The sequence below is a fragment of the Dendropsophus ebraccatus genome, chromosome 9 (assembly GCF_027789765.1).
Source record: "Dendropsophus ebraccatus isolate aDenEbr1 chromosome 9, aDenEbr1.pat, whole genome shotgun sequence".
In the NCBI taxonomy this organism is placed as follows: Eukaryota; Metazoa; Chordata; class Amphibia; order Anura; family Hylidae; genus Dendropsophus; species Dendropsophus ebraccatus.
The window spans coordinates 99,862,599-99,890,137 of NC_091462.1; the positions used below are offsets into that span (position 1 = coordinate 99,862,599).

Here is a 27,539-nt window from a genome sequence, read left to right on the forward strand (position 1 = left end):
GCTGATCTAGATCAAGGGTGGGCTTTCAGTGGTTCCTGGGTTGTCCCTAAAAGAGCCCAGAAATTTACTAACAGGCCACCAGAGTCATAATAAGGTCCCTTAGCAATTTTTAACTTTTTTTTTTTTTTTTTAAAATTTAGGTTGCACAGCAGCTACGATTTATCCGAGAGTGGTCTGTATTTGGGAAGACACTGAGTTTGTCTATGAAAGAGTTGTGTGCCGCAGCTGGGGCCACACTAGGTCTGGTGCTGGTGTACGCCCAGCTTGGCTTTTTGGTGAGTACAATGCATCTGAATATAAATGTAATAATGAATGCATGTAAAAGCAAAGCATGGCAGCAGGAGGGAATTGTAGCCACAAATATATAACATAAGGGGGCATATGTATCATTCTTTTTGCGCCATTATTTTTGGCAAAAAAGTGTTTTTGTGCTTGGCCTATATTTTTCCGCACCATTTATCAAGCCATTCGTGCAATTTTTTTAGTTTATCGGATGCACTTTTTATTTTATTTTTTTTGGTTGTAGAGGGCATAGTTTAGATTAGCTACTTTCTTAGCCATGCTTGTAAATGACGGTGTGAAGCCGTAGAAACGTTGCGTCACATGGATTGCTGAATTATTTTTACACAATAAACTACGTTTGTACCTCCTCCCGATCGATGTGGCAAAGGGCCATCCGGCGGGGAGAGACCCCTCGCTTGGCCAGGCTTTGGAGTCCGTGCCGGCATAGGCAAGCAGATCTCCCTCCCCTCTCCCGGATCCGCGCCCCGGGAACCCCGGGGTCCCTGTCCGACGGTTCTGTTTAAAAGAGAACCCCCAGACTGTCTATATAGGGGACCATGGCAGTCACATGGTCTATTAATGTAGAAGCGTTTCGACCTGTTGGTACCATGCACAGGATACATGAATTTCTGGTATATTTATAATGAGTCAGTACTATAGTGATTTTATTGTATCTCTTTCCTGCAGCTTTTCTCCTCCTCCTGGGAGAGATTTCACAGCTTTGGAGCGAGCGTCCTCTCTTTGTTTGCTGTGGCTCGTGGCACTATTAATCTGAAGGCCCCTTTCCCATATTCCTCCTATGTTCACCATCTCTACTTTGCAAGCTACTTGGTGCTAGAAGTATGGATCCTGATGAGATTCTTTGCAGTCATGTTGATCAACAGTTACCGACAGGTGCGCCTGGACTTGTTCCGACCGGCCTTCGAACTGCAGGACTATGAGATGGTGGAGCTGTTTCTCAGAAGGCTTCGGATCTGGATGGGTGTCAGCAAAGTGAAAGAGGTAAATCAATTCTGTCATTGATATTATATGCTCTATTTTAATTTACAGAACAAAGAAATAATAAAAAAATCTGTCTATTTCAGTTCCGTCACAAGGTGCGCTTTGAAGGAATGGAGCCACTTCCTTCCCGCTCTTCTAGTGATTCCAAGTCTCTTCGAGGTTCCACCCCAAGTGCAGCTTCTGATACCTCTTCCTCTTCATCCTTCTCCACCATTTCCAGTCAGCTAGATACATTCAGCGCTGTGAGCACCAGGGAGAGGGCGGAGGTCGATGCTAACATCCAAAGATTGCTCCCTGTCCTCGAGACTCTTCTGTCACAGTTCGATCTGGTCAACCATGCAACAGAAGAAGTATATCAAATAGAGCGCAGCCTTGAAGATGTACAGAAGAAAATAGTCAAGAAGAGACAACGACATGAGAGCACTCCAACACAGAGGCCACTAAGCCATGAGTCACAAGGCCTCAGGCCGAACTCTGCATTAACTCAGAGTGGAAGTGCTAAATCTAAGAGTCACCATCGACTAAAGAACTCTTTACAGACTTCACCATCTTCCACCATTTCTCAGGTATTAACAGAGAGCACTTCAGTAAGCAAAATAACCGTGGACAAGGTGGTGGCAGAAGAGCCGGCGCTCATCCCTATGCAGATAACACATAGCAAAAGGAGGAAGTCAATGCGGGCCCACAACAGAGTGCATCCAAGTGTCAGTTAGCAGACCTCATCCACGTGGTGGCACTCTGTTGTCTCAGCTACATGGGTATCAGCTCCAGGAGCTTCTTTTTACCTTTGAGAAGTATTTCTGGATATAAGTGGCTTTTACAAACCAGCTGGAGATCTTCAAGACCCAATTGGAGATCTTCTCAATGGCTCCGCTTGTTGGGTTATGAACAGATAGTCCCGATTTGACAGTGTTTCCCAAGATACGTCAACAAGCACAGGTCTTTTTCTTGGTTCTAAAGTCTAGAGCCCTGGAGGCTTTGGCGACTCTCAAATCCACAAGCCCTGGTGGCTTGCTTTACTTATGGAAGCCCTGGTGGCTTATACCGAGTTCATGGAGCCCTGGTGGTTCCAGATGATATTTTCAATGAGCCCTGGTGGCCCATTCTTTGAGTTGTAGACAGCTGGCTGTCCCACAACCTGTCCTGTTGACGATCACTATGACTTATAGTTGGGAAACATGGACTACAAGGAGCTGCTTATTCAAAAGAAGCATAGTGAAAGACTTAAGGAGGCGTTTGGAATCTAGTCAACTTCTGTAGATGCTTCTTGCAAGATTATTGATGGTGCTTTTCTAAAGGGGACCAGGGTGTTTTGAAGGACCTGCTGGTCAGTCCTGAGTTACTACAACAGTCATTGCGAGTCCCTAGGTTATAATCAGGGTGCTGCAAGAGCATCTTATTCCCTTTAGCACTGTAGAGAAGAAAAAACCTGCATATTTTACCAGGGAAAAAAAGGGAACAGAATTCTACTTGGCTTGGATAAACCAACATTATGCTGGGACATGAAGTAAGATGAACCCTCACCATGCACTTGTAGAGGAGACACTTTTTTTTGGGTGGTTGCAGAAGATTTTTGATGTACTTGTTACACGTGAAGGTTATGATCTCATTCTACCACTTGTCTTAATCCTCCCAGTTGAGTTTACAGGACACGACCTGTGGAAGAAGCTTTCCGCCTCCAAGGCATTGCGCACATTGAGGGTTCTCATAAGAAGTATTTGCATTGTGCCTTTAAGAGATTTCCTCCATGGTGGACTCTACATTGTGCCTTTAAGCAGAATTTCAGGAACATCTCACCAGCTTTGGAAGTGGTGGGAACCTAAAAAGACTTCACTTTCATCTTTCGACCTGCAGGGCACGGCAATTCTGGTTCAGTTTGTATCTGTAGTTAAAAGCCATAGTCTTGAGAAGGCAATTTAAAGTCTTGGAAGAAGTAACCACTTACAAAAATGGTTTTCACCTCTGTGTACGAGCCTCAATGCAGAGACCATCTGTGGCTTCTGGTTATAAACAAGAAAGTAGATGAGATCAGAGCACCACCCTGCTATAATCCCTGGTGCTCCTGCTATGATCGGGGTTTAGTATCTGTCTATACATCCCCCTTGGTACTGAATGTATTTCTCATGTGTGTTTCCTTGTACTTTTCAGCAGTTTGCATGGAGCGCTGCGCACTTTATCAGATTTTTTTTTTTACATATACCCAGGCCAGAAACATTCAATACAAAGAAAGTATGTTTGTGAGGGACTTATGTCCCTGAACCTGCCATCTATGACTCTCTCTATACCTCTATATAAAGGGGTGCTCAAGTTTAAAGGGGTTATCCAGCACTACAAAAACATGGCCACTTTCCCCCTACTGTTGTCTCCAGTTTGGGTGGGGTTTTGAAACTCAGTTCCATTGAAGTAAATGGAGCTTAATTGCAAACCGCACCTGAACTGGAGACAACAGTAGGGGGAAAAGTGGCCATGTTTTTGTAGCGCTGGATAACCCCTTTAAGTGAATGGTATATGAAATTGCAATAGTCTATGAAAACTCCAGCAGTTCTGTATAGGACTTGTTTAGAAGCAGGCTATAGAGGTCCCAGGAAGTTTCCTGCCACTGGGCAGCATGATAATTACCCATAGAATGTCGATTTTGGGATAGCCCCTTTATAGTGATAGAATCAAAAACTCCACCTATACGAAGAATCTTCTAGATGTAGAACCATACTTTATACTCACATCTAGAGCTGCGCTCGTAATTCTGATTGATGCTTGAAATGTGTAGAGAATCATATACAGAAAATAGCCACATTGTCTGGTTCAAATATCTTCTATAATGTATTATACCAGGTCATGTACAAAACACTAAAACAGCAGCTGTGTCGTGCACCTTAAAACCAGCAGAATTCAGAATGCAGCTCTGGCTGTAATTGGAGTATAAGAGAAGAAAAAAAAAGCAAAGCATCAATTTAATTGTACGTTCAATCCCTCTTTAGATTCCTGCAGCAGTCAGAGATGGTCTGGTCTTTACACAGCTCACATTTCATTCTTTGTAAACCGGTGATGCTCAGTCGCGGGTTGGAATATGTATATTTTTGTAATATTCGCTATATTTTCATAGCGCCGTAACCAAAATTAAGCAGTTCTGTAGATAGAGGGACAGAGCACTATTATAACTAGAGGTATTTAAGTATTGTATGTTGTGCTCTTGTATATATTTATATGTATTTTATACAAGTAGAATATTGCCTATGGTCTTAAAAAGGTACAGATTATGTTTAGCGGGGGACGGCCTACTTGTGTCTCTCGAACCCATTATACCAAACATTCACACGTGATAGAGAATATTGGGATTTTGCTCTGCCTATTCCATTCCTGCACCTCACTGGACGGGTCAGCAGTATTACAGTATATACTAAAGAGCAAAAACAGTGTTGTTGCCTATAGCAGCCAAGTGCCAAAAAATATTTAGGTAAATCAAGAAAAAAAAGCACTACTATCATTTGATTAAAAAAAAAAAAAAATTCACATCAGAGACCTGCTAAAAGGTTTATTGGTCAGGGTCTGCTGCGAGACTAAGCAGGGAAAAGCACTGGGCTATGAGCTTCTCTCTGAATCACGCTCCATAGACCTCTGGCCTCTGTAGTGAGGAGATAGACGGGGGACAGGAGCTCTTGGCCATTATCGGGGTTCTCAGCACCCGAACTCCAACCAATCAAAACTTTTTTCATGTCACACATATTTCTACACAATAGTATTACTTTAAAAGGACACTTTGGGGCCAAAATATATAATGCAAAAAAACATATCTAAGCCGCTTATTTAATATATTTGATACAGTGTGTATATTGATAATATAATTCTTTTGGGCAGTTTTCATTTACTTCAGTTTCATCATATAAGTTTGTGTCCCCCTCCATAGTAACATTACACTCACCCGATAGGACTCATGTAATTGTAGGGATGGCTGGACCAAAGTACATTACATATAGGGACTAAAGCACCTCTCTAACGTTATATTCCTTGGATTAAAAAACAGCCCAACCAGTCACTTAAGACTGTATATTAAAATAAGGATTTTAAATCTAAAATAAGGATTTTAAAATCATGTTTAGCTGAGGATTATTTTTTTTTTTTTTTAATACTATTTAAAGGGAAACCAACACCATGAAAATGCTACCTAAGCTATTAGCATCATGTTATAGAGCAGGAGGAGCGGAGCGATATATATCCTTATGGGAAAATATTCTGTATAACTTGTAATTTATTGATTGAAATCTCTGATGTTTCCAGGCTCAAGAGTCCAGACCATTGAGTGACCCCGCCCACTGGACTCCTTAACACAGATGATCAAGGATTTTACTCAACATGTAACAAGTTATACTGAATCTTTTCCAATAAAGATATATATCAATCTGCTCAGCTCTTCCTGCTCTATAACATGATGGTGATAGATTTCTTGGTGACAGATTTCCTTTAAGAAATGGTGAACAGAACTCTTACACTTCTTGCAATCCCCAGCAGTGCTCTGGGAGCAGGTATTAATTTCTCCAGTGATGGGGCTGCAGGAAAGTTTAAGTATTACAAAACGCCACCTTACATCAATGACTTGACTGTAATGCCGGATTTGGGGCGGGAGGGGGTCCCTGTTCTGGATCCTAATCTTTTAAAAGAGGGGTATTAGAGACAATCTGTTTGTAAACGCAGCTCGCAGGACAGGGATGGGAAACCTTTGGTCCTCCAATTGTTGTAAAAGTACAGATAAGGCTTTGGCTGTTTAGGCCTGATGGGAATTGTAGTTTCGCCACAGTTGGAGGGTTAAAGGCGGCCTATTCCTGCAGTCCCTTCTTAGGGTCCTATTCCACGGGCCGAGGAGGGCCCAATCAACGATGTAAACGAGCGGCGATCTGCTAGATCGTCGCTTGTTTACTGGGCCTATTCCACGGCCCGATGATCGTTGAGCGAGGGCTGCAGGGACACAGTTACCGATGTCCTTGCAGTAATACATTACCTGTCCAGGCTTCTTCTCCGCGCTGTTTTTGTCCCCAGGTCCCACGTGCTCTATCTTGAGAATGGTCGGTCACCTGACAGGCCACTCAGCCAATCACAGGCCGCGGCGGTCCCGGCCTGTGATTGGCTGAGCGCTCCGTCAGCTGACCGGCCATTCTGAAGATAGAGCGCGCGGGACCCGGGGAGCAAGACAGAGTGGAGAAGTCGTCTAGACAGGTAATGTATGATGCTGCTACTTGTCAAATCGTCGGTCGCCCGCCGCGCACCGCTATTCAACCGTAGCGATGAACGATGATTTTAGGTCTGGCCCTAAATGAACGATCAGCAGATGACACGATTGGCTGATCGTTCTCTCTATTTCACCAAACGATAATCGGCCGAATCGGGCCAATCTGGCCGATTATCGTTACTGTGGAATAGGGCCCTTACACAGTGTGGTCCCTAGCAAGGATCCTGCAGCACTCCAGCCCTTGCAAAACTAGTTCCCATCATGCCTGGACAGACAAGCTTTCTGTCCACATTTCCCAATAAAACACATGCACAGTGGATAGTCTATATGCTACAATTAGGTTACTGTGGAATTCATGTAGGCCTCATTTCCCCTACCAACCAGAGCTAAGCATTCATTTCTTTACACAGCTCTGATTAGTTGCTATAGGCAACAAGGCCTTGCTGAAGACTCTTGATGCAGATGAAGGTTCTGTTTACAAATTTCTTGCCAATAGAAATGGTGAAGTAAAATGGTCCTCGTCATAATCCCGATGACCGACCACCTACCCAGCCCCCTAAAATGCCCAAACTCCACCCATTTTTATCTGCCCTAACCCTTTTTCTTGGGAGTCATGTTATTTAAAGGGGAAGTCCAAGATTAGAAAAACATGGCTGCTTTCATTCACAAGTAGCACCACACCATCTCCAGGCTGTACCTGGCATTACAGCTCTATTAAAGTGATGGGGACAGAGCTGCAATACCATATACAACAGGAACACAGGTGTGGAGCCGTTGTAAAAAAAAAAAAATAAAATTCTAATCTTGCACAACTACAATTGGACATCACTGCCCTACATACTACCCTGTAGAGCCATTCCCTTTAAGCAGAGCTCTCCCCACCATACCTACCAGGAATGGGAAGTTTTTACGTTTACAGCTATGATTTTTCATATGTTATTGGATTAGCAGGTAATAAAAATGTCTTTTTATGACAAAAGCCATTGATCCAGTGGCTGCATAGAGCTCTTCTATGTAAAACATTGCACTTACCCCTCCCCCAGCCCCTCCTGCCGGCAGCGAGCCCGAGCAGAGCCTGTATGCTTTTGCTTGTACTTGTATGGTGAGAATTAATTGTAACAGATTATTTATTGTCTGGGGAACAAGATTTTTTTTTCCTTTTCATTTCGCACAATGGAGGTGGCCATATTGATGAGGTTTATGACATCACTAGGAGCTGGTGACATCACTCTCCTAGAGAAGTGATAGGCTCAGTAGCCTCTATGGTAGGCGATTTGGAAACCTGCATTGGCTTTGCCATGGCAAAATCTTGATCACGGGCGACATCTTCACTTTTGCCTTATGTTTGTAAAACGCGCTACAATGCAAGATGTCGGACAAAGTCACAAATAAAGATGGCTGCAAGACGGCAATGTGTGCTCGTGTTTTGTACAGAAATACAGTGTATAAGAATGATCATTCATGATCCTATCACATACTTACACGATGATCAGCTAGATCACCAGGGGGAACTAGCAGACAATGTCACTAATATCTTGTGTATGACTGATTTAAAGGAATTATCCAGGATTAGAAACACAGCTGCATTCACATGACTTGCTGTTAGCGCCTATCACATGCAGTGCACCAGTCATGGTCTAATGCAAGGAGCAGAAGCATGGCGGAATCAGTAACAGTGTACTACATGGAGACTACATGCACATTTCAGGTCATCACCCACTGTATACACTTGAATTTCTAATCCTGGATAACCCCTTTAACCAAGTGATTTGTGCCACTTTAAGCCAAAAAGTTGGCTACAGTATGGAATTATAAGTCCCATATATATATTTTAAACTTTTTAATTTGTAACTGTGCAGAAAAAAAACAAAAACAAACAAAACAACCAAAAGCAGTAACGCCCACCCTGTGTGTCCAGCTTGCTGACAGTTTCCATGATCCGGGTGACTCTTGTACTGATCACATTGCAAGGGGGGCGGCACAATGTTTTTAATAAATTAAGTTTATTCCAATATTGAAAAATAATTTAAATTAGAAGTTTCGTAAAATGTCCGATTCTTCTCTTTGCTACATGAGGCCCCAGAGCAGAAAGCTTTCGCATTCAGTGTTTTAGTAGTCTGTGCTTTCAGCAGGGACCCGACCTGCCCCTTCTGTCAGGCCCCTGGGACGTACCATGCACGCAGTCCAGCCTCTTTTAAAATTGTAGGTTTTAAGCAAATTCTGTGAAATCATCCACAGCAGAGATGAGCCGAGTCCGCTGTCCGGTCTCAAAAGAGCCGCTGGCAGATGGCGGGTTCTGCGGGGGAGTTCTGTTGGAGAGGTTATGGATGGGGTAAGGCATGTTTGCACTCATTTCCAGCAACTCTTCGTGAATCTAGAAGAAAACACAAAAATAAAAAAGTCACCATTAAAGGGGAATTTATGTTCTTTGCATACAGAAATATTCGTTGCACTGTTAGCTCCCCCTAGTGGTCACAACAGGCAGTCAGAATTTTATCATTCAGTTATCTCTTTGATGAGTTTAAAACAAAGAACAGCTGTGAAATTAAACAGCAAATAGAACAGTCTAAGGGTTAATTCATAAGTGCATGATTTTTTACATTGAATTTACTCGGATTTTCTTGGGCCTGTGCATTGGGGCCAAAATTATCAGTATTCCTACACAATACACGTCACTCGAAATCCACAAACAGCTGAACTCAACACAACCCTATATATTGCGGCATGTGTGACACTACAAGGAGCAGGCAGAATGCACCATCCTCCAGGGCACTTACCTTTGGTCTCATTTTCTTAATGTGCCTGAGTCTGGCAATCCACTTTGAAGGGTAAATGTCTGTGGGATTTGATCTACTGTGATGAACCTGTGAGGCCATCTGCAAACCAAAGGGAAAAAAAAAAAAAAAAAAAAGTCATAATGCAAAGAACCTGTGCCCAAGCTGCTCCTAGAACACGATAAAGAGCCATCGATCTTACATTCGAGTGCAGCGCCATCTGGCGGGCGAGGAACGGCAAGTTTTTATCAGAAACTATTTTGGCGACAGATATGTCAACCAATCCTTCCATATCTACAAATGAAAGAAAATACAAGTTTATTTATGGACTTTGAAACATCTGCTGGGAGACAAATGTGCTCCCAACTCCCCTAGTGGTAGAGGTGAGTAACTGTAACTTGAAGGTCTGTGTGTGAACTTAGGGTTCATCTGCGGCAGAGGTAGGGAACCTTGGCCCTCCAGCTGTTGCAAAACTACAACTCCCATCAGGTCTGGACAGCCAAAGCTACAACTGGAAAGCAAGGAGTCCCTACCCAAATTTATGGCATCCTTCAACCAAAAGCAATGATGGCATATGGATTAGATATTGGTGGTGTCTGAATGGATTGAACTGGCTTGAATGCTCTTGGTATCAATGTCTGACTTCTAGGACCCCACTGATGTCCTGTATCTTCTATGCCAGCAATGCTTTTAGCGAGAAGTCTTCTAAAAAAAAGAGTTACCTTTCCGACACTGTAACGTCACCAAGTTGCTCTCGCAGTCCAAGGGTTGGATGTTCACGTCCACAAAGTTAAACTGACCCTAAAGAGAAGTGATGAGATTTAGTGTTCTTGTAAGCGACCTCAGCAGGCCATGGAGGAGGGCAGGCAAGCGGCGTACCTTAAGAGTTCCCAGCTTATAAAACTCTCCCGAGTCGTTGTACACTATATTCACAAAGTTGTTGCCCACGTGTCTTTTCTTGTTGCAGCGTAAGGGGTCAATCTCATTGTTCGGCATGAAGGTAGTGATCTGGAAGATGACTGAATATACATGGAGGAAGTTAGAAGATTTCCACTCTTTTATTAAATAATGAAGACTTCGATCAGCTGATCACTACACATTGCCTACAGTGGCCACTGCAGGTGAAATGTGGTATTACATAGGTCACTGTCAGAATGATGAGTACCTGATAAAGAAACAGAAACCCCAGTAGCTATCTATCATCCATGACTGGGCTAGAGTCTCCCCTTACCTTGCATGATGTCATCATGCCAGCAGTAGGTGAACTGTCCGTCATCTCCGCACCCATCCAATCCGCCAAGAAATATCTTGTCGGGCTGAGTGTCCTTCAACTCAATCAGCTTTCCCAACCCGGTCAGAAACTGTGTGTACCTGTAGGATCCGTGTTCATTGGAGAGGATCGCTTTTTCATTGCCAATCTTGATTGAAACATAGATTGAACTTAGAAAATGGTCTGACCACTGGGTTTCCCCCACACAAACAGAGGGTGCCATTAACCCCTTAAGGACAGAGCCTGAAATGGCCTTAATGACAGAGACAAATTTTATGAATATGACCAGTGTCACTTTATTCATTAATAACTTCGGGATGCTTTTACCTATCCGGCTGATTCTGAGATTGTTTTCTCGTGACATATTGTACTTTACATTTCTGGTAAATTGGAGTCGATAATCATAACAAATCTTTATGAAAAAAACCCAAATAATGTGAAAAAATGTGAAAAACTGCATTTTTCCAACTTTGAAACTTCTTTGCGTATACAGAAAGTGGTTATACCACATAAATTATATATTAAATAGCATTAGCAACATGTCTACTTTATGTTGGCGGCATTTATTAAACGATCTTTAATTTTTTTTAGACAATAGGAAGCTTAAAACATTAGCAGCAAATTTCCAAATTTTCAGTAAAATTTCAAAATCAGATATTTTTAGGGACCTGTTCAGGTTTAAAGTGTATTTGAGGGGCCTGTATGTTAGAAAGCCCCACAAAGCACCCCATTTCAGAAACTGCACCCCCCACACTCTGCAAAAGCATATCCATAAAGTGTTTTAACCCTTTAGGGGAGTCACAGAAATAAAAGCTAAGTGTGTAAGAAATTTGAAAATTTTAATTTTCTGTGCAGAGATTTTATTGTAATCCAATATTTTTCATAATTATAAACCTATTACCAGAGAAATGCACCCCAATAATTATTGCCCCGTTTCTGCAGTTTATAGAAATACCCCATATGTGGGCCTATTGCGCTATTTGACGCAACCACAAGCCTCAGATATAAGGGAGCGCCTAGTGAATTTCAACGCCTCCGTTATATTTGGTCATTTCTGACTGTACCACTTCAGGTTGGCAGAGGCTCTGGGGTGCCAAAACCTAAAAAACACCCCTAAAGGGACACCATTTAGAAAACTACACCCCTCAAGGAATGTAACAAGGGGTGCGGTGAGCATTTGGACCCCACAGGTGCTTCACAGATTTTCCGAACAATATGGCGTGAAAAAAGAAAAATGTATTTTTTACACTAAAACGTTGTTCTAGCCTTCAATTTTTCATTTTCTTAAAGGGATAAGAGGAAAAAAAAAGACACAAAATGTGTAGCGCAGTTTCTCCCGAGTACGGAAATACCCCACATGTGGCGATAAAGTGCCAAGGGGGCGCAGGACGAGCCTCCAAAGGGAAGGAGCGCCAATTGGCTTTTGGAAGCTGAATTTCACTGGAGAGGATTTCAAGGGCCATGTCGCATTTACAGAGCCCTCGTGCTGCCAAGACACTAGAAACCCCCCACAAGTGATTCCATTCTGGAAACTACACCCCTCAAGGAATCTAACAAGGGGCACAGTGAGCATATGGACCCCACTGGTGACGGGCACAAATGTGGAACAATGTGACGTAAAAGTAAAAAATTTCATTTTTTCACTTTCATGGCACAAATGTGCCCGTCATCAAGGGGTCCATATCCTCACTGCACCCCTTGTTAGATTCCTTGAGGGGTGCAGTTTCCAGAATGGGGTCACTTGTGGGGGGTTTCCAGTGTTTTGGCAGCACGAGGGCTCTGTAAATGCGACATGGCGTTCATCATCCATTCTAGCCAAATCCAACCTCCAAAATCCAAATGGCGCTCCTTCCCTTTGGAGGCTTGCCCTGCGCCCACATGGCGCTTTATGTCCACATGTGGGGTATTTACGGACTCGGGGGAAATTGCTCTACACAAATTGTGTGTTTTTTTCTCTTTTAACCCCTTGTGAAAATGATAAATTCAAGGCTAAACCAACATTATAGTGTAAAAAATGTAATATTTCATTTTCACGCCACATTGTTCCACATTTGTGCCCGTCACCAGTGGGGTCCATATGCTCACTACACCCCTTGTTACATTCCTTGAGGGGTGTAGTTTCCATAATGGGGTCACTTGTGGGGGGGTTCAACTGTCTTGGCAACACAGAGGCCTTTTGAATGCAACATGGCCCCTTAAAATCCATTCCATCCAAATCCAGCCTTCAAAAACGAAATGGCGCTCCTTCCCTTCGGAGGCTTACCCTGCACCCGCATGGCGCTTTATGTCCACATGTGGGGTATTTTCGTACTCAGGGGAAATTGCTCTACACATTTAGTGGTTTTTTTTATCTTTTAGCCCCTTGTGAAAATGAAAAAATCATGACAAGATTAATGATTTAGAGTAAAAATTTTACAAAAATTACACTAAATGTTGGTCTAGCCTTGATTTTTTCCATTTCCACAAGGGGTTAAAAAAGAAAATGAACACAAAACGTGTAGGGTAGTTTCCCCTGATTACGAAAATACCCCATATGTGGGCATAATGTGCCATATGGGCACAGGGCAAGCCACTAAAGGGACAGAGCGCCATTTAGAGGCTGGAATGGAGGGTGGAGGCCATGTCGCAATTACAAAGCTCCTGTGCTGCCAGGTCAGTAGAAACCCCCGACAAGTGACCCCATTCTGGAAACTACACCCCATAAGGAATCTAACAAGGGGTGCAGTGAGCATATGGACCCCACTGGTGACAGGCACTTACGTAGAACATGTGCCGAGAAAATAAAAAATACCATTTTTTTCATTTTCACATCCCAAATGTGGCCGTCACCAGGGGGCCATATCCCCGCTGCCCCCCTTGTTAGATTCCTTATGGGGTGTAGTTTCCAGAATGGGGTCACTTGTGGGGAGTTTCTACTGTCCTGGCCGCACAGAGGCTTTGTAATTGCATCATGGCATCCTCTAATGGAAATGGCGGCCATACCTATTTAGCTGGGGAAAAGGGACAATTCTAATTTATTTGGGGGTATTAGGCCAATTATTAGTTTATAAGGTTGGAAATGACAGGTGTCCATCAAATTCAACCTGTGTTGATCCAGAGGAAGGCAAAAACCCCTCGTGAGGCAGACGACAGTAGCCTCATCACAGGGGAAAAATTCCTTCCCGAATCCATAATGGCGATCAGAATAATCCCCGGATCAATGTGACCCCTGAAATAGGAATAAGGGACAGAATTTAGATAATGTAGAACCCCAGTGACGTGTGGTGCGCCTTGGAGCGATCCAGTATGCAGAGGCCGGGGTGATCAGGACAGGTGTCACACTGGAAAATGGCGTCCTTCCTGATCCCCCTGTTACGCCACACTCTGCACTTTATGGGGTCTCCTGTTCTCCAGTGTGGGGGACGTCACCTGGAAAATGTTGTCCTGGTGGGATACGGGGTCCTTCATATCCAGAAGCGCTGGGTCCGCTCCATGGCTGCTAAATATTAGGGCTCTATTACTACTTCTGATATGTTCGGATCGTGCCGCAAGCTACAGGGCAGCGAGGGACCGGAAGAGGGGGTGCTGGTATAAAAGTTATCCCCGTACAGGTGGTGACCTTTATCCAGCAGTGGGAAGATCAGTTCCCGGACGATCTTCCCACTTGTTCCGAGGCTGGGGGGGGAGGGGGCATCTGGGGCTGGATTCGGGTGTTCCTTCCTACATACACTCTAAGGGTACATGCACACTGCGGAATCGCGACAGATAACCCTTCGTGCATTCCACAGCTGGCACCCACCGGCGGACTGATGCAGGCGCACGTCTCCACACGTGTCATAGACTCCATTCTATGCACGGGCGGATTCCGCTCTCCGTCCAACGTGTTCATTCTTTGGATGGACGACGGAATCCGCCCGTGCATAACATGGAGTCTATGACACGGGCGGAGACGCGCCCCTGCATCAGTCCGCCAGCGGGTGCCAGCTGCGGAATGCACAAAGGGTTATCCTTCGCCATTCCGCAGTGTGCATGTACCCTAAATCTGTAAGTGAACCCTGAGGTACTCTCACAGAGTTTGTAGAATTTCACACCATACCGTGATCTCTTATTGGGACGGTACTGGCGGAAAAGACGTGTCTGGGGGGCAGCGTATGCTACGCTACCCCCAGATACGTCATAGGAGGATGAGGATGAATGGAGGTACGAAGGATCCCCCCCATTCATCCTCACTGGCTGTTTTGGTGTCGGAGGCAATAATAACGTATCCCTCTGACGCCGAAAACACCCTGGGGGCCATCTTTATATGGGGACTAGTATATGGGGTATGTAGTGGTGTAGTGTCAAACTTTATTCAATGTAGTGTGGTGTAATGTAGTGTTTTTTACGTGTTTTTTTTACAGTAAGTATAAAAAAAATCTACGCCAACAAAGGAGTTGCGGATAAATGCCGCACTTATGTGCGGCACTTATAAGCAGACCGTGGCAGTAGAATATAGAAAAAAAACACCCTACGCCAAAAAGGAGGAGTTGCTGATTAGCAGCGCACTTTCGTGCGATGCTGATCAACACTCAGCGGCGATAGGGTGCGGAAAATAGAAAAAAAAAAATTTGGGAAAAAAAAAAAAAAATTTTATATTCTGAATATCCCTGTAGCTGCTGATAAGTGTATTACACTTATCAGCCGCTAGGGGGCAGCAGAGCGCAAAATCCGGAAAATGACGAGGCTGGAGCCGAAAATAGCCGAAAGAAGACGACGAGGACCGCCGGAAAGACCCGAAGACCGAACGGAATGACGGAGGACGCCGCGAACCCGGAAGCCGCCGATCAGGAGCCCGGGACAGGTGAGTAATGTACAAATACCTGCTCTGGACCCCTCGGCTACCTAGCTGAGGGGTCCAGGGCAGGTATTTACTATTTTGTGGGACTCTGATCGCCGTGCCACCGGCCCGATCGCCGTGAACGGCCGGCCGTTCACGGCGATCGGGCCGGTGGCACGGCGATCAACATTACTTTTTACAGTAATGGCGGTCGGTGCCGTCCTCGGACAGCACCGACCGCCATTTTTTTCCGGGTCATCGGGTCACTGATGACCCGGAAAGGTTCCGATCGCCGCTATTGGCTGATCTGAATTGATCAGCCTATAGCAGCGATCGTAAGCACGGGGGGTGTTAACCACCCCCCGTGCCGAGAAGCTATGATGGCCTGCTATGATTTATAGCAGGCCATCTTCCCCGACCGCTGTGTGTGAACACGCAGCGATCGGGGAAACATCGGGCGTAAATTTACGCCCTGATGCGCTAAGTACCATGGCGCCAGGGCGTAAATTTACGCCCGATGTCGTTAAGGGGTTAAGGAGTTATGCAGGATTAGAAAAACAGCTGCTTTCTTCCAAAAATATCACCACCCCACAGTCTGTGTGGTATTATAAACTGACCCTACTCACTTCAATGGAACTGATCTGCAATACCACATACAACCTGAGAACAAGAGTGGTGCCGTTTTTGAATTCAGCTGTTTTGCTAATCCTGGATAACCCTTTAATGATCTAGATGTAATAGCGTGACACTTACCTGTCCTTCTCCAACGTACAGGACACCTATCTTGTGCGTGTCATAGCTCGGGATCTGGTCAAGAAGTTTCATTGTTCTTTCAAACGTCTAGAAGATAAAAAGCGTCATGATCAGGCTTGTACTGAGAAGACTCAAAGCAGCCGACAGATGCCGATACAAGGTGCTCATGGGAATTACCTGAGTATTGGGGACCAGGATGGGCTTGTTGGACTCATCTCCAAAGAAAGGAGAGTGGTACAACTGCAAGAATACAAAGCTGAAAGGAAGAAAGCGGTCAGATACATGGACACTTACACCATACCATCCATAAAACCCATATATGCTTTTACTTCTCCATAAGCCCTTATAGAGACATGTCAGCAGTACCTTGGGTCTATTCCAGGCACCTTCTCTGCTTTAGTGGCCTTGGTGCTGTTCTTAAAAGCATCAATGTTCATCCTTCTGCCTCGTCTGGAAGGCTCGGAGTCAGAGATGGTGTGCCCCCGGGGACGGTACCCACTTGCCGACTGTTGAGACTGCTGGGGCAGCCCAGGTTCCTGCCTGGGAGCCGCTTCAGGTTTTGGGGTTAATATAGCAGGAGTCTCCTCTTCGGCTTTACTGGGTGGAGGTTCCGTGCTTTGGCTCGGGGGTAGAGGTTCGGGTTCTGGAGCAGGAGTTTGGATGGGCTCTTTAGTGTCGGGCTCTTTAGTGTCAGGCTCCCGGGGCAGCTCCTGCAAGGTCTGAAGCTCAGGAGAGGAGCTCGACTTGCTTAGTGTTTGTGATGGCTGGAATGGAAGTTCACGTGTAGAGCCCTCTATAGGGATCCCTCCCTGCTCAGACTCCTCTGTTTGTTGGGACGTAGACTCTTCTTGACTGGAGGTGGATGAGGACTGTATAAATGATAACCATGAAATAGATTAATTCTAACAGTATCCTTCAAAGTTACATTCATATCCTGTATATAGGAGCAGTATTGTAGTAGTTATATTCTTGTATATAGGGGGAAGTCTTATAGTAATTATATCCCTGTATATAGAGAGCAGTATTATAGTAGTTATATTCTTGTATATAGGGGCAGTATTATAGTAGTAATATTCTTGTATATAGGGGGCAGTATTATAGTAGTTATATTCTTGTATATAGGGGGCAGTATTATAGTAGTTATATTCTTGTATATAGGGGGCAGTATTATAGTAGTTATATTCTTGTATATAGGAGCAGTATTATAGTAGTTATATTCTTGTATATAGGAGCAGTATTATAGTAGTTATATTCTTGTATATAGGGGGCAGTATTATAGTAGTTATATTCTTGTATATAGGAGCAGTATTATAGTAGTTATATTCTGGTATATAGGAGCAGTATTATAGTAGTTATATTCTTGTATATAGGAGCAGTATTATAGTAGTTATATTCATGTATATAGGAGGCTGTATTATAGTAGTTATATTCTTGTATATAGGAGGCAGTATTATAGTAGTTATAATCTTGTATATAGGAGCAGTATTATAGTAGTTATATTCTTGTATATAGGGGCAGTATTATAGTAGATATATTATTGTACATAGGAGGCAGTAGGATTTTAGTTATGTTCTTGAACTTGGGGGACTTAGGGATATAAGAAAACCACAATGTGTAATATGTTCCATAGGGTAGTGATACACCGATGACACCACTCACCCTGCTGATCCCCTCTGTCTTCTTGTCAGTCTTGTCTTCGCTGGTGGTGTCCTCATTACTCACAGCTTCAAAGTCGTCCAGCTCTTGGGATCCACTTGGGGAGGTCACTTCTTCACCTTCCAGTTGGGAGCCTTCCTCCGGCACAACGGAAGATTCTGCAAAGGAGGAAGAGTTGGTAACATCCTCAGGTTTATCAGAATGTGGTACGGGACCAGCTGTGACAAGATATAGTTTATTATTAATGTGGAAGTATCACCGCACTCCGCACCCAGTGACTGAAGATCATGTATTGTTGTGAGACGAACCTCTTCACCCAAGAGAGAAGATGCAAAAAAGGTCAGGAACTACGAATCGAAGTCAACCATGAGTGAAGCCTACGACCTCTCCCGTGCCCTGCCCCATATTCATGCAGACACCAGTATGATCACACAGACTGTCATATATATTCTACATCAGAGGAGACACGGCATAAGGGGCAGTGGTCTCCACCTCAGAGCTCCCTAGCTGTCGGGAAACTACCAATTCACAGTAACAAGGCTCCGTCCTGTGGACTAAAACACACTGCAAAGGGAGAACAACAAAGTGGAAACCAAGTATTTAGGGGGTATAGTCAGCAATAGGGATGAGGCATGTTGCCTGTTTCCAGTCTAAGAACTTATCCAAACATTACCACCGAGGCCTAACCTAACAACCCCCATCGGGATTCCATTTTTTGTACTGTTAGACTACCAGGGGAAACGGAGTTGAGCCATGCTTCTGTAATGTTGGTCCTCCTTTGTATTAAGCATCTATACTCCAGAACACTTGTTCCCGCCTGGCACAGTCTATATCTAACTTCATCACGGGCTAAGCCTATAAACTTTAACCCACTTTTGTATAGCTGTGCCAAGTCCAAGATGGAGTCCAATAAGCGACACTGGTGAGGGGAAAATCTGCTACAATTCCCATCATGCCTGGACAGCCAAAGCTTTGTAGTTCTGCAACAGCTGGCGGGCCGACTGTTCCCAATCCCTGCGCTAAAACACCAATTCCCAACCTGTGGGTCTCCAGATGTTGCAATCATGCAGTCAGGGCATGCTGGGTGTTGTAGTTTTGCAACAGCAGGAACTCCACAGGCTGGGAAACAGTGTTATAAAACCCATCTATACCTTCACATTATACAATCCTTTTGTTACTCACATACAAGTAGGAGAGCTAACACTACAAGGCACAGACTACAGAAGCATCTTCTATTCTTGTCGTTTGTCCATCTACATGATGTGAACTTCCATCCACGTTACGCCGTCACTATAAGCAATGATCTCTATTCTAGACCCTCAGCTATATCCAGCAGATCAGGCAGCGGCGGTGCTGATGGATGTTAGGGATCACTCCACGCCACTTACAATGCTACCATATTGTTTATCTGACCTAAAGGACAACATGCAGTCTCATGAGGAGTCTCCAAACGTGTTAGCTTTCTCCTTATCTGCCTAGAGCGCCATACATTAGGACAGGCCAGCCAGATCACGTGCAGAACACAAGCAGCCCCATAACGTGTCCTCCGCTCTTTAACCCCACCTTAGAAGCCATAAGCACACAGAAAACAGATGGATCTGGCAAATATCTGGTTAATATACAGGCACACGTCAAATGGGTCAGACAGTTCTGAATTGTCCTTTCAGCTGAATATATATATACCTGCCCAGGATATGCTCCTAAGCAGCTTCCCTGGACCACTGGACTGGGAGGCGGGAGATACAGAAGCCACTGTAATGGGAGAGGAAAAGCAGATTGCAAGATGTTGCCATGATGGAACCATTGCGCTGAAGTTACTGGCATTTAAAAAAAAAAAAAAAAAAAAAAAAAAAAAAAAAGTTTTGATCGGACAGGGTCTGGACGCAGAGAGTGGGGAGAAGTGTTCAGCTGGAAGCTTCTCTCCCATCTCATTCCTTGCTGCAGTCGATGAGTTGCATAGATTTTCTATATAAGTCTCCTGCAACAAGGAAAGAGACAGCAAGAGAAGCGCTCAGCTGAGTGATTCTCCCTGATCATGGGGGTCTCAGCAACCAGACTGATCAAAACACAAGTTTTTTTTAAATGATAGTAACCATGTCCCTGTGTTAATACGTCATATAAAAATGTCAAAAGTTTTAATCAATCTGGATGTCGAGATATCGCTGAGAGCAGGGCACAGCCGAGTGCTTCACTTTCCAGCCCTCTATAGGACACAATCTACATAGACTTCTGATGGAGCCCATCTTGTGCAGTGAGACTAAAAAGGCAGCGATCCGGAGAGTGAAGCGCTCAGTTGCTCACTTCTCCTGGCTCTAAAAATCACTTGGGATCTCAACATTTAGACCCTGTCTCAGTGACGTGGCAAGGAGTTGAAAATAACAGGTGCGCTTTTGAATAGGTTTTCTAGATTCATCTTAAGAAAGCGGATTCCCTGTGAGATGAAAACACATCTGCTTGCAGTCAGTGAATGGAACATCCAGAGGCCAAGCAGATGGCTTTTTTTCTAAAGAGCTACTACACAGTGAAGAGGTCTAGATGTGATATGGTTCACATTCACTGACAGCATGCAGGGATCCTAATAATGATGAGTAGATGATATATAGCAGAAACCAGAACTTTCCCATTATATAATAAATAAGCCTTCTTAGCTTAACTAAAAAACCTCTGGATTTGGAGAGATTCTTGGAATTAGGAAAAAGCTCATAATTTGAGCAGACTGGTCAAGGGAAAGAGAACCCTGACTGTTCTTAGGGTGCGTTTACACAGACGGACTTATCTGACAGATTTTTGAAGCCAAAGACAGGAACAGACTATACACAGAACGGGTCATAAAGGAAAGACTGAGATTTCTCCTCTTTTTAAATCCATTCCTGGCTTTGGCTTCAAAAATCTCTCCGATAAATCTGTCTGTGTAAGCGCACCATTAGCGGCCACAAGTCGTGGACAACCGCTATCTGCAGCAAGTTGCAATCTAAAAGGACAACCACGGATGCACCGCACAAGGCCTGCATCATAATGCAGCTCCATTTGGTTTGCAATTATTAAAAGGCTCTGCTTTATTTCCATAAACAGCGCCTCCATTGTTCACAGGACGTTAAATGGTATTACAACTGCTGGTGTTCACCTGAAGGCGGCGGCACAACCCCTAGAAAAGAGAATTGCAAGAAACCTTCATGATCCACCACTATGTATAGGGATAAACATAGGTTCTTGTCCATGGTAAATGGTTATTGCTTTATCGGCCTATGCCAGAGGGAGGTCCTGTGCCCACCTACCTGTGTTGGCTCTCTGGAGGAGGGTGGGTTTGCTGGCGGCAGAGCTCAGGGTGGAGGCGGGCATGGACAGGGACTTGTAGAGCGCAGTCTCTCGATGCTCCTTGAACCTCTCGGCTGCCATCAGGGCATTAGACAGTTCTTGGAGGGGCATATTGTTAATGTCTGAAGAGAAGGGGCTGAGGGGGTTCTCCAAGCTCATGAGCCAGCTGGTATTACCTAGGATGAAGATCAGAGACTGTTTATGGGACTGTACCTGCACATGGTTGATTTCAATGTACAGTAAAGCTATGAAATGCAAACATGAAGCACAATACCACCCTGTAAACAAAGAATTACTGCCAAAAGTTTTGATCAGTTGGGAATCCCTTCAAAACTACAATTCCCATCATGCTTTGGCTGTCCAGGGAATTGTAGTGTTGCAGCAGCTGGAGGGCCGAGAGTTTCACAACTAGTCATTAGATCATGGGTCTCCAAACTGTGGCCCTCCAGCTGTTAAAAAAAACCACAATAATGTGAGAAGGAATATAAGATGGCACTCACCAGGCTGTAGTGAAATAAAGTCCAAGTTTATTCAGGCTTGTGGGGAGCGGGGGAGAACAGAAATCGAATGACCGCAGTTTCGCGGCAATCGCCGCTTTGTCAAACTCACACGTGATCTCCACGTCGCTCCTTATATACAAAACTTTATATATGATTTTAACTTTGTTACATGTTTGTTTATTTGTTCATTTTGTATAAATAACGACACACACAATGTATCCTCACAGATTGATATCACTCCGGGTATTCATTCCCAGGTTTCCCAACGCATCGTACTTTATAATGAATTCAGTTTCTTTTCTTAACAGAATGTTATGCCGATCACTTTCATACCTAACCTGCGGGATAGTTTTGAGACCCATGAACATTAACTGTGAAGTATCGCCCTGATGTACATCAATCATATGCTTAATCATCCTCGGGCTACCCTTACCAGTCCGGATAGAACGAACATGTTCTGAAAATCTTTTCCACATAGGTCTAATGGTCTTGCCTATATAGAATTTATTACAGGAACAAATTAGGGCATAGACTATGAAGCGGCTCTTACAAGTAATGAAGTCGGTGACGTCGTGTATGTGACCACCCAACCTCACAGACCTCACGTTCTTTAGGGAGGAGCAATAGTGGCACTGACCACATTTATGGTTACCCTTCGATGCTAGTGATTGTAGCCAGGAACTTTTTCAGGGGAACTAGGTTCTATTCTCCCTCGGACCAAGATATCCCTCAAATTTTTTGTCCTTCTGAAAGCTACAATGGGTTTTTCACGGTTCACTCCCTGCAGTCGTACAGCAAACATGAAAGAGCTCCCAGGGGTTTAAGGATGTACAAGGATGTTTCCCAATTTGCTATGGATTCTAAATTTCTGGAAGAATGGAATAATATTCATGCCATACATGCTCTGAATTTGACACGTTTGGTGTTGAGACGCACAGAACAGGAACATGCGGTGATTGTTGCCGAATTATTAAAAATGAAAAAAATGAATTAAAAACCAGACTCACGGATGCACAGTTTACCGTTTTTATCGGCAGAGTGGATAAAAGAACTGCGGTGGTACAAGCTGATATAAAGGAAAGAAAAAAGGACAAATTTATTCGGGACAAACAAGACTACGAACGAGGGAAAATATTCACCTGGAACCAATCAGGAACAAAGAGTAAAAGAAGGATGAAGCGAGGATGAAACAATAAAAATAAAAAACAATCAGATTTTTGGATGACTGATACAGGCACTGATTCCAGCGATACCATGGACAATATTCCATCAAGCCCTGTGGCTAGAGGTGGAGCGACCCCTTTAGGCGGAGGATCCGTCGGGGGAGAACGTACAAAACACAAAAGGAAGAACGAAGCGCAAGCAGGTCACCTGGCGCAGCTAGGTTATTTTGCTTCGCTTCTACCTACAGGTACTGATAAGAGGGATATAGTGGATGAAATCAGAGTGATCAATTTAACTGATCTGACCCTAGATAGGGATTGCTTATCAGTGCTCACTAAAGGTCAGAATTTTTGTGTTAATAATGATTTTGATTATGTCAATTTTGAGCTTCATTTACGGAGGGGTATCAGAAAACTTAATATCCAGCGTTTTTTTGCCCAAAAAAGTGATAGTAGATCGGATGAACTTTGTATGGGTGAGACACAGGTACAGGTGGGACCCTTGGGTTTCATGCTATGTGGGGAAACCTCTATGGAGGATCAGACAGTTTTCTCTCTCCTTACAGGGTTAGATGAGTCATCAGGGGTAACCCCAGAACATACCCAGAATCCTTTTTCGGGTGGAGTAGAATCCAAATTTAACCCCCCCTTGCCTGCCGGATCACCCATCTCCATCTTTATGGACAAGGTCATGCATGATGTAAAAGCACTCATTTACCCTAAGTCTCGGTCTAACCTAACGGAGGGTGAACGGAGTGCACTTGCACGGCTCAAGTCCCGTCAGGAGGTGGTAGTGCGTCCAGCAGACAAGGGGGGCAATGTAGTTATCCTCTCTAGAGCTTACTACTTAGAGGAGGCTTATAGACAGTTATCCAATACTGCTGTATATACACCATTGTCCTCAGACCAGACTCTGACTATTGTCAACAAAACCCGTTCCTTCCTACGTAAGGGGGTAGAGAAGGGGATTTATTTCAAAAAAATTTGCGGAAAAATTATTAGTGACCAACCCTAAAAAACCATATTGGTACTGGTTGCCTAATGTTCACAAATGTATGGAGCGCCCCCCGGGCAGGCCCATCGTGGCGGGGAGGGGATCAGCCACTGAGCAAAATTTTTTTCGCGACACTGGTGACCTGTTGGCTACCCTGAGAGACTTTGATTGGTGGGAGGATTTTTGCCTAGCCAGCATTGATGTGGAAAGTCTGTACACCCACATCCCTCAGGATGCGGGTGTACAGGCGGTCAAGTGGTGTCTCCGCGAAGTCGGAGGATACAAGAGGGGTTTTTCCGAATATATAGGTGAACTGCTGGAATTAGTGATGACATCTAATGCCTTCAAGTTTAATGGTAAATAGTATCTACAGAGCTCTGGAGTGGGGATGGGCACACCAGTAGCCCCTACACTAGTAAATATCTTTTTAGCCTTTATGGAAAAAGAAATGGTGTTTTCTGTGAAAAATCATTTTTTGATACATATTCACACCTACCTGCGTTATATAGACGACATACTGGTCGTGTGGTCAGGAGGAAAGGATAAGTTTTTTGAGTTTGTTGAATACCTAGATGATAACCCCTTTAACATGAAGTACACTGCTGTGTTTGGAGATAAAACCCTGGATTTCCTAGATGTGCATTTAGACATTAGTAATACTACATTAACCACATCTTGCTTTAGAAAGGAGACAGCAGTTAATTCCTTATTGGATTTTTCGAGTTTTCACCCTTACCATGTAAAAAAGTCCTTGCCGTATAGCCAGTTTGTGAGACTTAGAAGGATCAATAATGATAATGATTTGTTTATAAAACAGGCAGAGGAACTAAGTCAGCGGCTACGGGCTAGAGGATATCCGGATAGACTGATACAACAAGCTATGGAAAAAGCACAAGATGTGAACAGACCAAACAAAGAAAGAGTAAGAGATACAGCTATTACAAGGAAAAGACGGACAGTTTTTTCTTTTGATTTTTCTCCCCTTGAACAAATTATCAAAAGCTCCATACAGAATAACTGGCACATTGTTCAACAAGATGGGTGAGATTGCATGTGAAAAACCCATTGTAGCTTTCGAGAGGACAAAAAATTTGAGGGATATCTTGGTCCGAGGGAGAATAGAACCTAGTTCCCCTGAAAAAAAGTTCCTGGCTACAATCACTAGCATCGAAGGGTAACCATAAATGTGGTCAGTGCCACTATTGCTCCTCCCTAAAGAACGTGAGGTCTGTGAGGTTGGGTGGTCACATACACGACGTCACCGACTTCATTACTTGTAAGAGCCGCTTCATAGTCTATGCCCTAATTTGTTCCTGTAATAAATTCTATATAGGCAAGACCATTAGACCTATGTGGAAAAGATTTTCAGAACATGTTCGTTCTATCCGGACTGGTAAGGGTAGCCCGAGGATGATTAAGCATATGATTGATGTACATCAGGGCGATACTTTACAGTTAATGTTCATGGGTCTCAAAACTATCCCGCAGGTTAGGTATGAAAGTGATCGGCATAACATTCTGTTAAGACAAGAAACTGAATTCATTATAAAGTACGATGCGTTGGGAAACCTGGGAATGAATACCCGGAGTGATATCAATCTGTGAGGATACATTGTGTGTGTGTCGTTATTCTTTATATATGATTTTAACTTTGTTACATGTTTGTTTATTTGTTCATTTTGTATAAAGTTTTGTATATAAGGAGTGACGTGGAGATGACGTGTGAGTTTGACAAAGCGGCGATTGCCGCGAAACTGCGGTCATTCGATTTCTGTTCTCCCCCGCTCCCCACAAGCCTGAATAAACTTGGACTTTATTTCACTACAGCCTGGTGAGTGCCATCTTATATTCCTTCTCACGTTATTTCCATGTTATTTCTGAGATTGAGCACCACGTTGGCTAATTTAAGAATGGTCACACCGGCAGTGTCTCATCTGAGAGTGAAGCAGTGCCGTCTGCTATTATTCTTACATATTGGAAAAAAAACACAATTCCCATCATGCCCGGAAAGCTAAAGCTTTGGATTTGGCTGTAATATTGCAACAGCTAGAAGGCTGCAGTTTGGAGACCCATGCATAAGATGGTCAAAAGTCATCAGGTCCAGCCATCACATGACTAATGGGTACGGCCAGCTCCAGCGTTTATAGTCTTCTATTGCAGACAGCGTAGTGGGGGAGGGCCCCTGCTGCATCTAGCTGCCTAACGGCAATTGTGAGGAGAAATAATTACCGATCTTATTAAACATATCCTATTTTGTCTTGCTTGTGGTGTTAGACAGAAAAGGAAATTAAAAATAAATAAATTTAAAAAAAACAGGAATACCAGATGTGTGCAACTTTCTCAAAATAAGAAGCAGCAACCGGGTGAGGGGGTAGCCTCTTTTTTCATTAAAATTTAGTAGAGAAGCAGTAGGGCGATGTATAACAAGCTGATATGCAGCCATGGCTTTCTGTATAAATCTGTGGTACTCTATTCTTGTTGAGATGCTAGAGAACACATGATGCATAGTTTACCTGTAGGTCTACGCACTAGTATCTCCGCCCAGCCCTGCGTCAGCACTGGAACAAAGTCAGCCAAGGTAGCTTTCTCCTTCTTCACCGGTACCCTGCGGGGGGTCTTGTCTCCTCGGCCTCCAGGAGACATGCCCGATGCAGATAGAGAAATGCCTTCAGATCCAGCTCGTAGTCCATGGCCACCTGAAAACCATCACTGTATGAGTGGGGGGTGCAGGGGGAGGGGGAACAATCTACAAGCAAATTAACAGAAGGCAAGCGGAGATCAGAGGAGGTGGCCTATAGCCCAAGACCATCAGGTACCGGGTAATGGAATAGGTTACAGTAAAGGCCGCCTCCGCTGAGCTCTGATATCAATGTGGCTGAGATAGAGGATTAACACACTACACAACTAGAATAGTATAAAACCAGAAAAAGCAACATCTAGTAACACAAGGATTACGCAGTCTAATCCACTAAAGCAGGGGTGGGGAACCAGCAGCTGGAGGGCCAAAGGTTCCCTATCCCTGCACTAAAGTGTGAACAATCTGCAGGCACGAAGGGTTAAAGATCACTACATTCATTAATCTGTACATTGGAACGTCAACAGCAGCAATCACAACAATGAACGCAACGCTCTGTATTAGTAGTCAAATACTGGATATACACTGAATCAGGGGGAGGGAACCTTGGCTCTCCAGCTGTTGCAAAACTACAACTACCATCATGCTTGGCTGTCCAGGCATGATGGGAGTTGTAAATTTGCAACAGCTGGAGAGCCAAGGATCCCTACCCCTGCCCTAGATATATAACACAGCGCCTCCTCCAACCATTGTAGTGAATTTACTTTCATTAGAGCAGCAGTTTCCAACTGTTGTGAAACTACAACACCCAGCAGTCTATGCCAGTCCCTGTGAGAGCTGTAGTTTACTATGGCAAGTAACCACTGGCCAGACATTACACATGCCTGGCTTCATTTCATAAGGGAATAAGCATCTGCTTATTCTGTCTGCAAATGGGGACAGATTTATTTGTATGGCCCCATACACATCTGTGTTGAGAGCGTGATACGGATCTTAAAAGGGGTTATTCCAGTGCTACAAAAACATGGCCACTTTCTTTCAGAGACAACACGACTCTTGTCTCCAGTTCTGGTGCGGTTTGCAATTAAGCTCCATTTACTTCAATGGAACTGAGCAGCAAAAAACCTGCACCCAACCTGGAGACAAGAGTGGGGCTGTCTCTGGAAGAAAGTAGCATTGGATAACTTGGATGCACATCCATGGTCCTGTCCGTAGTTACGCGTCCAGGGCCATGGACAG

At 44.1% G+C, this 27,539-nt stretch overlaps 2 protein-coding genes across 8 annotated transcripts in view; one reads left to right on the forward strand and one right to left on the reverse strand.

The window, feature by feature from the left end:
* PKD1 (polycystin 1, transient receptor potential channel interacting) overlaps positions 1 to 3,601 on the forward strand; it is a 90,414-nt gene extending 86,813 nt beyond the window's left edge. For both annotated transcript variants that reach the window (XM_069984028.1, XM_069984029.1), the window contains exons 43-45: positions 141 to 275; positions 970 to 1,284; positions 1,368 to 3,601. In XM_069984028.1, coding sequence (XP_069840129.1) covers positions 141 to 275; positions 970 to 1,284; positions 1,368 to 1,997 — 1,080 coding nt within the window. In that variant the 3' untranslated portion in view covers positions 1,998 to 3,601. The remainder of the gene's footprint in view (positions 1 to 140; positions 276 to 969; positions 1,285 to 1,367) is intronic.
* A 4,489-nt stretch (positions 3,602 to 8,090) lies between these two features.
* TSC2 (TSC complex subunit 2) overlaps positions 8,091 to 27,539 on the reverse strand; it is a 49,156-nt gene continuing 29,707 nt past the window's right edge. For 2 of the 6 annotated variants that reach the window (XM_069984030.1, XM_069984033.1), the window contains exons 30-42: positions 26,239 to 26,421; positions 21,029 to 21,244; positions 19,437 to 19,505; positions 17,757 to 17,911; positions 16,464 to 16,966; positions 16,275 to 16,353; positions 16,098 to 16,184; positions 10,511 to 10,697; positions 10,159 to 10,298; positions 10,002 to 10,080; positions 9,482 to 9,573; positions 9,283 to 9,381; positions 8,092 to 8,879 (exon numbers count right to left, since the gene is read on the reverse strand). In XM_069984030.1, the coding sequence (XP_069840131.1) occupies positions 8,715 to 8,879; positions 9,283 to 9,381; positions 9,482 to 9,573; positions 10,002 to 10,080; positions 10,159 to 10,298; positions 10,511 to 10,697; positions 16,098 to 16,184; positions 16,275 to 16,353; positions 16,464 to 16,966; positions 17,757 to 17,911; positions 19,437 to 19,505; positions 21,029 to 21,244; positions 26,239 to 26,421 (2,054 nt within the window). In that variant the 3' untranslated portion in view covers positions 8,092 to 8,714. Of the gene's footprint in view, positions 8,880 to 9,282; positions 9,382 to 9,481; positions 9,574 to 10,001; positions 10,081 to 10,158; positions 10,299 to 10,510; positions 10,698 to 16,097; positions 16,185 to 16,274; positions 16,354 to 16,463; positions 16,967 to 17,756; positions 17,912 to 19,436; positions 19,506 to 21,028; positions 21,245 to 26,238; positions 26,422 to 27,539 lie in introns of all 6 variants that reach the window. The other 4 variants (XM_069984031.1, XM_069984035.1, XM_069984032.1 and 1 more) reach the window with 4 other exon arrangements.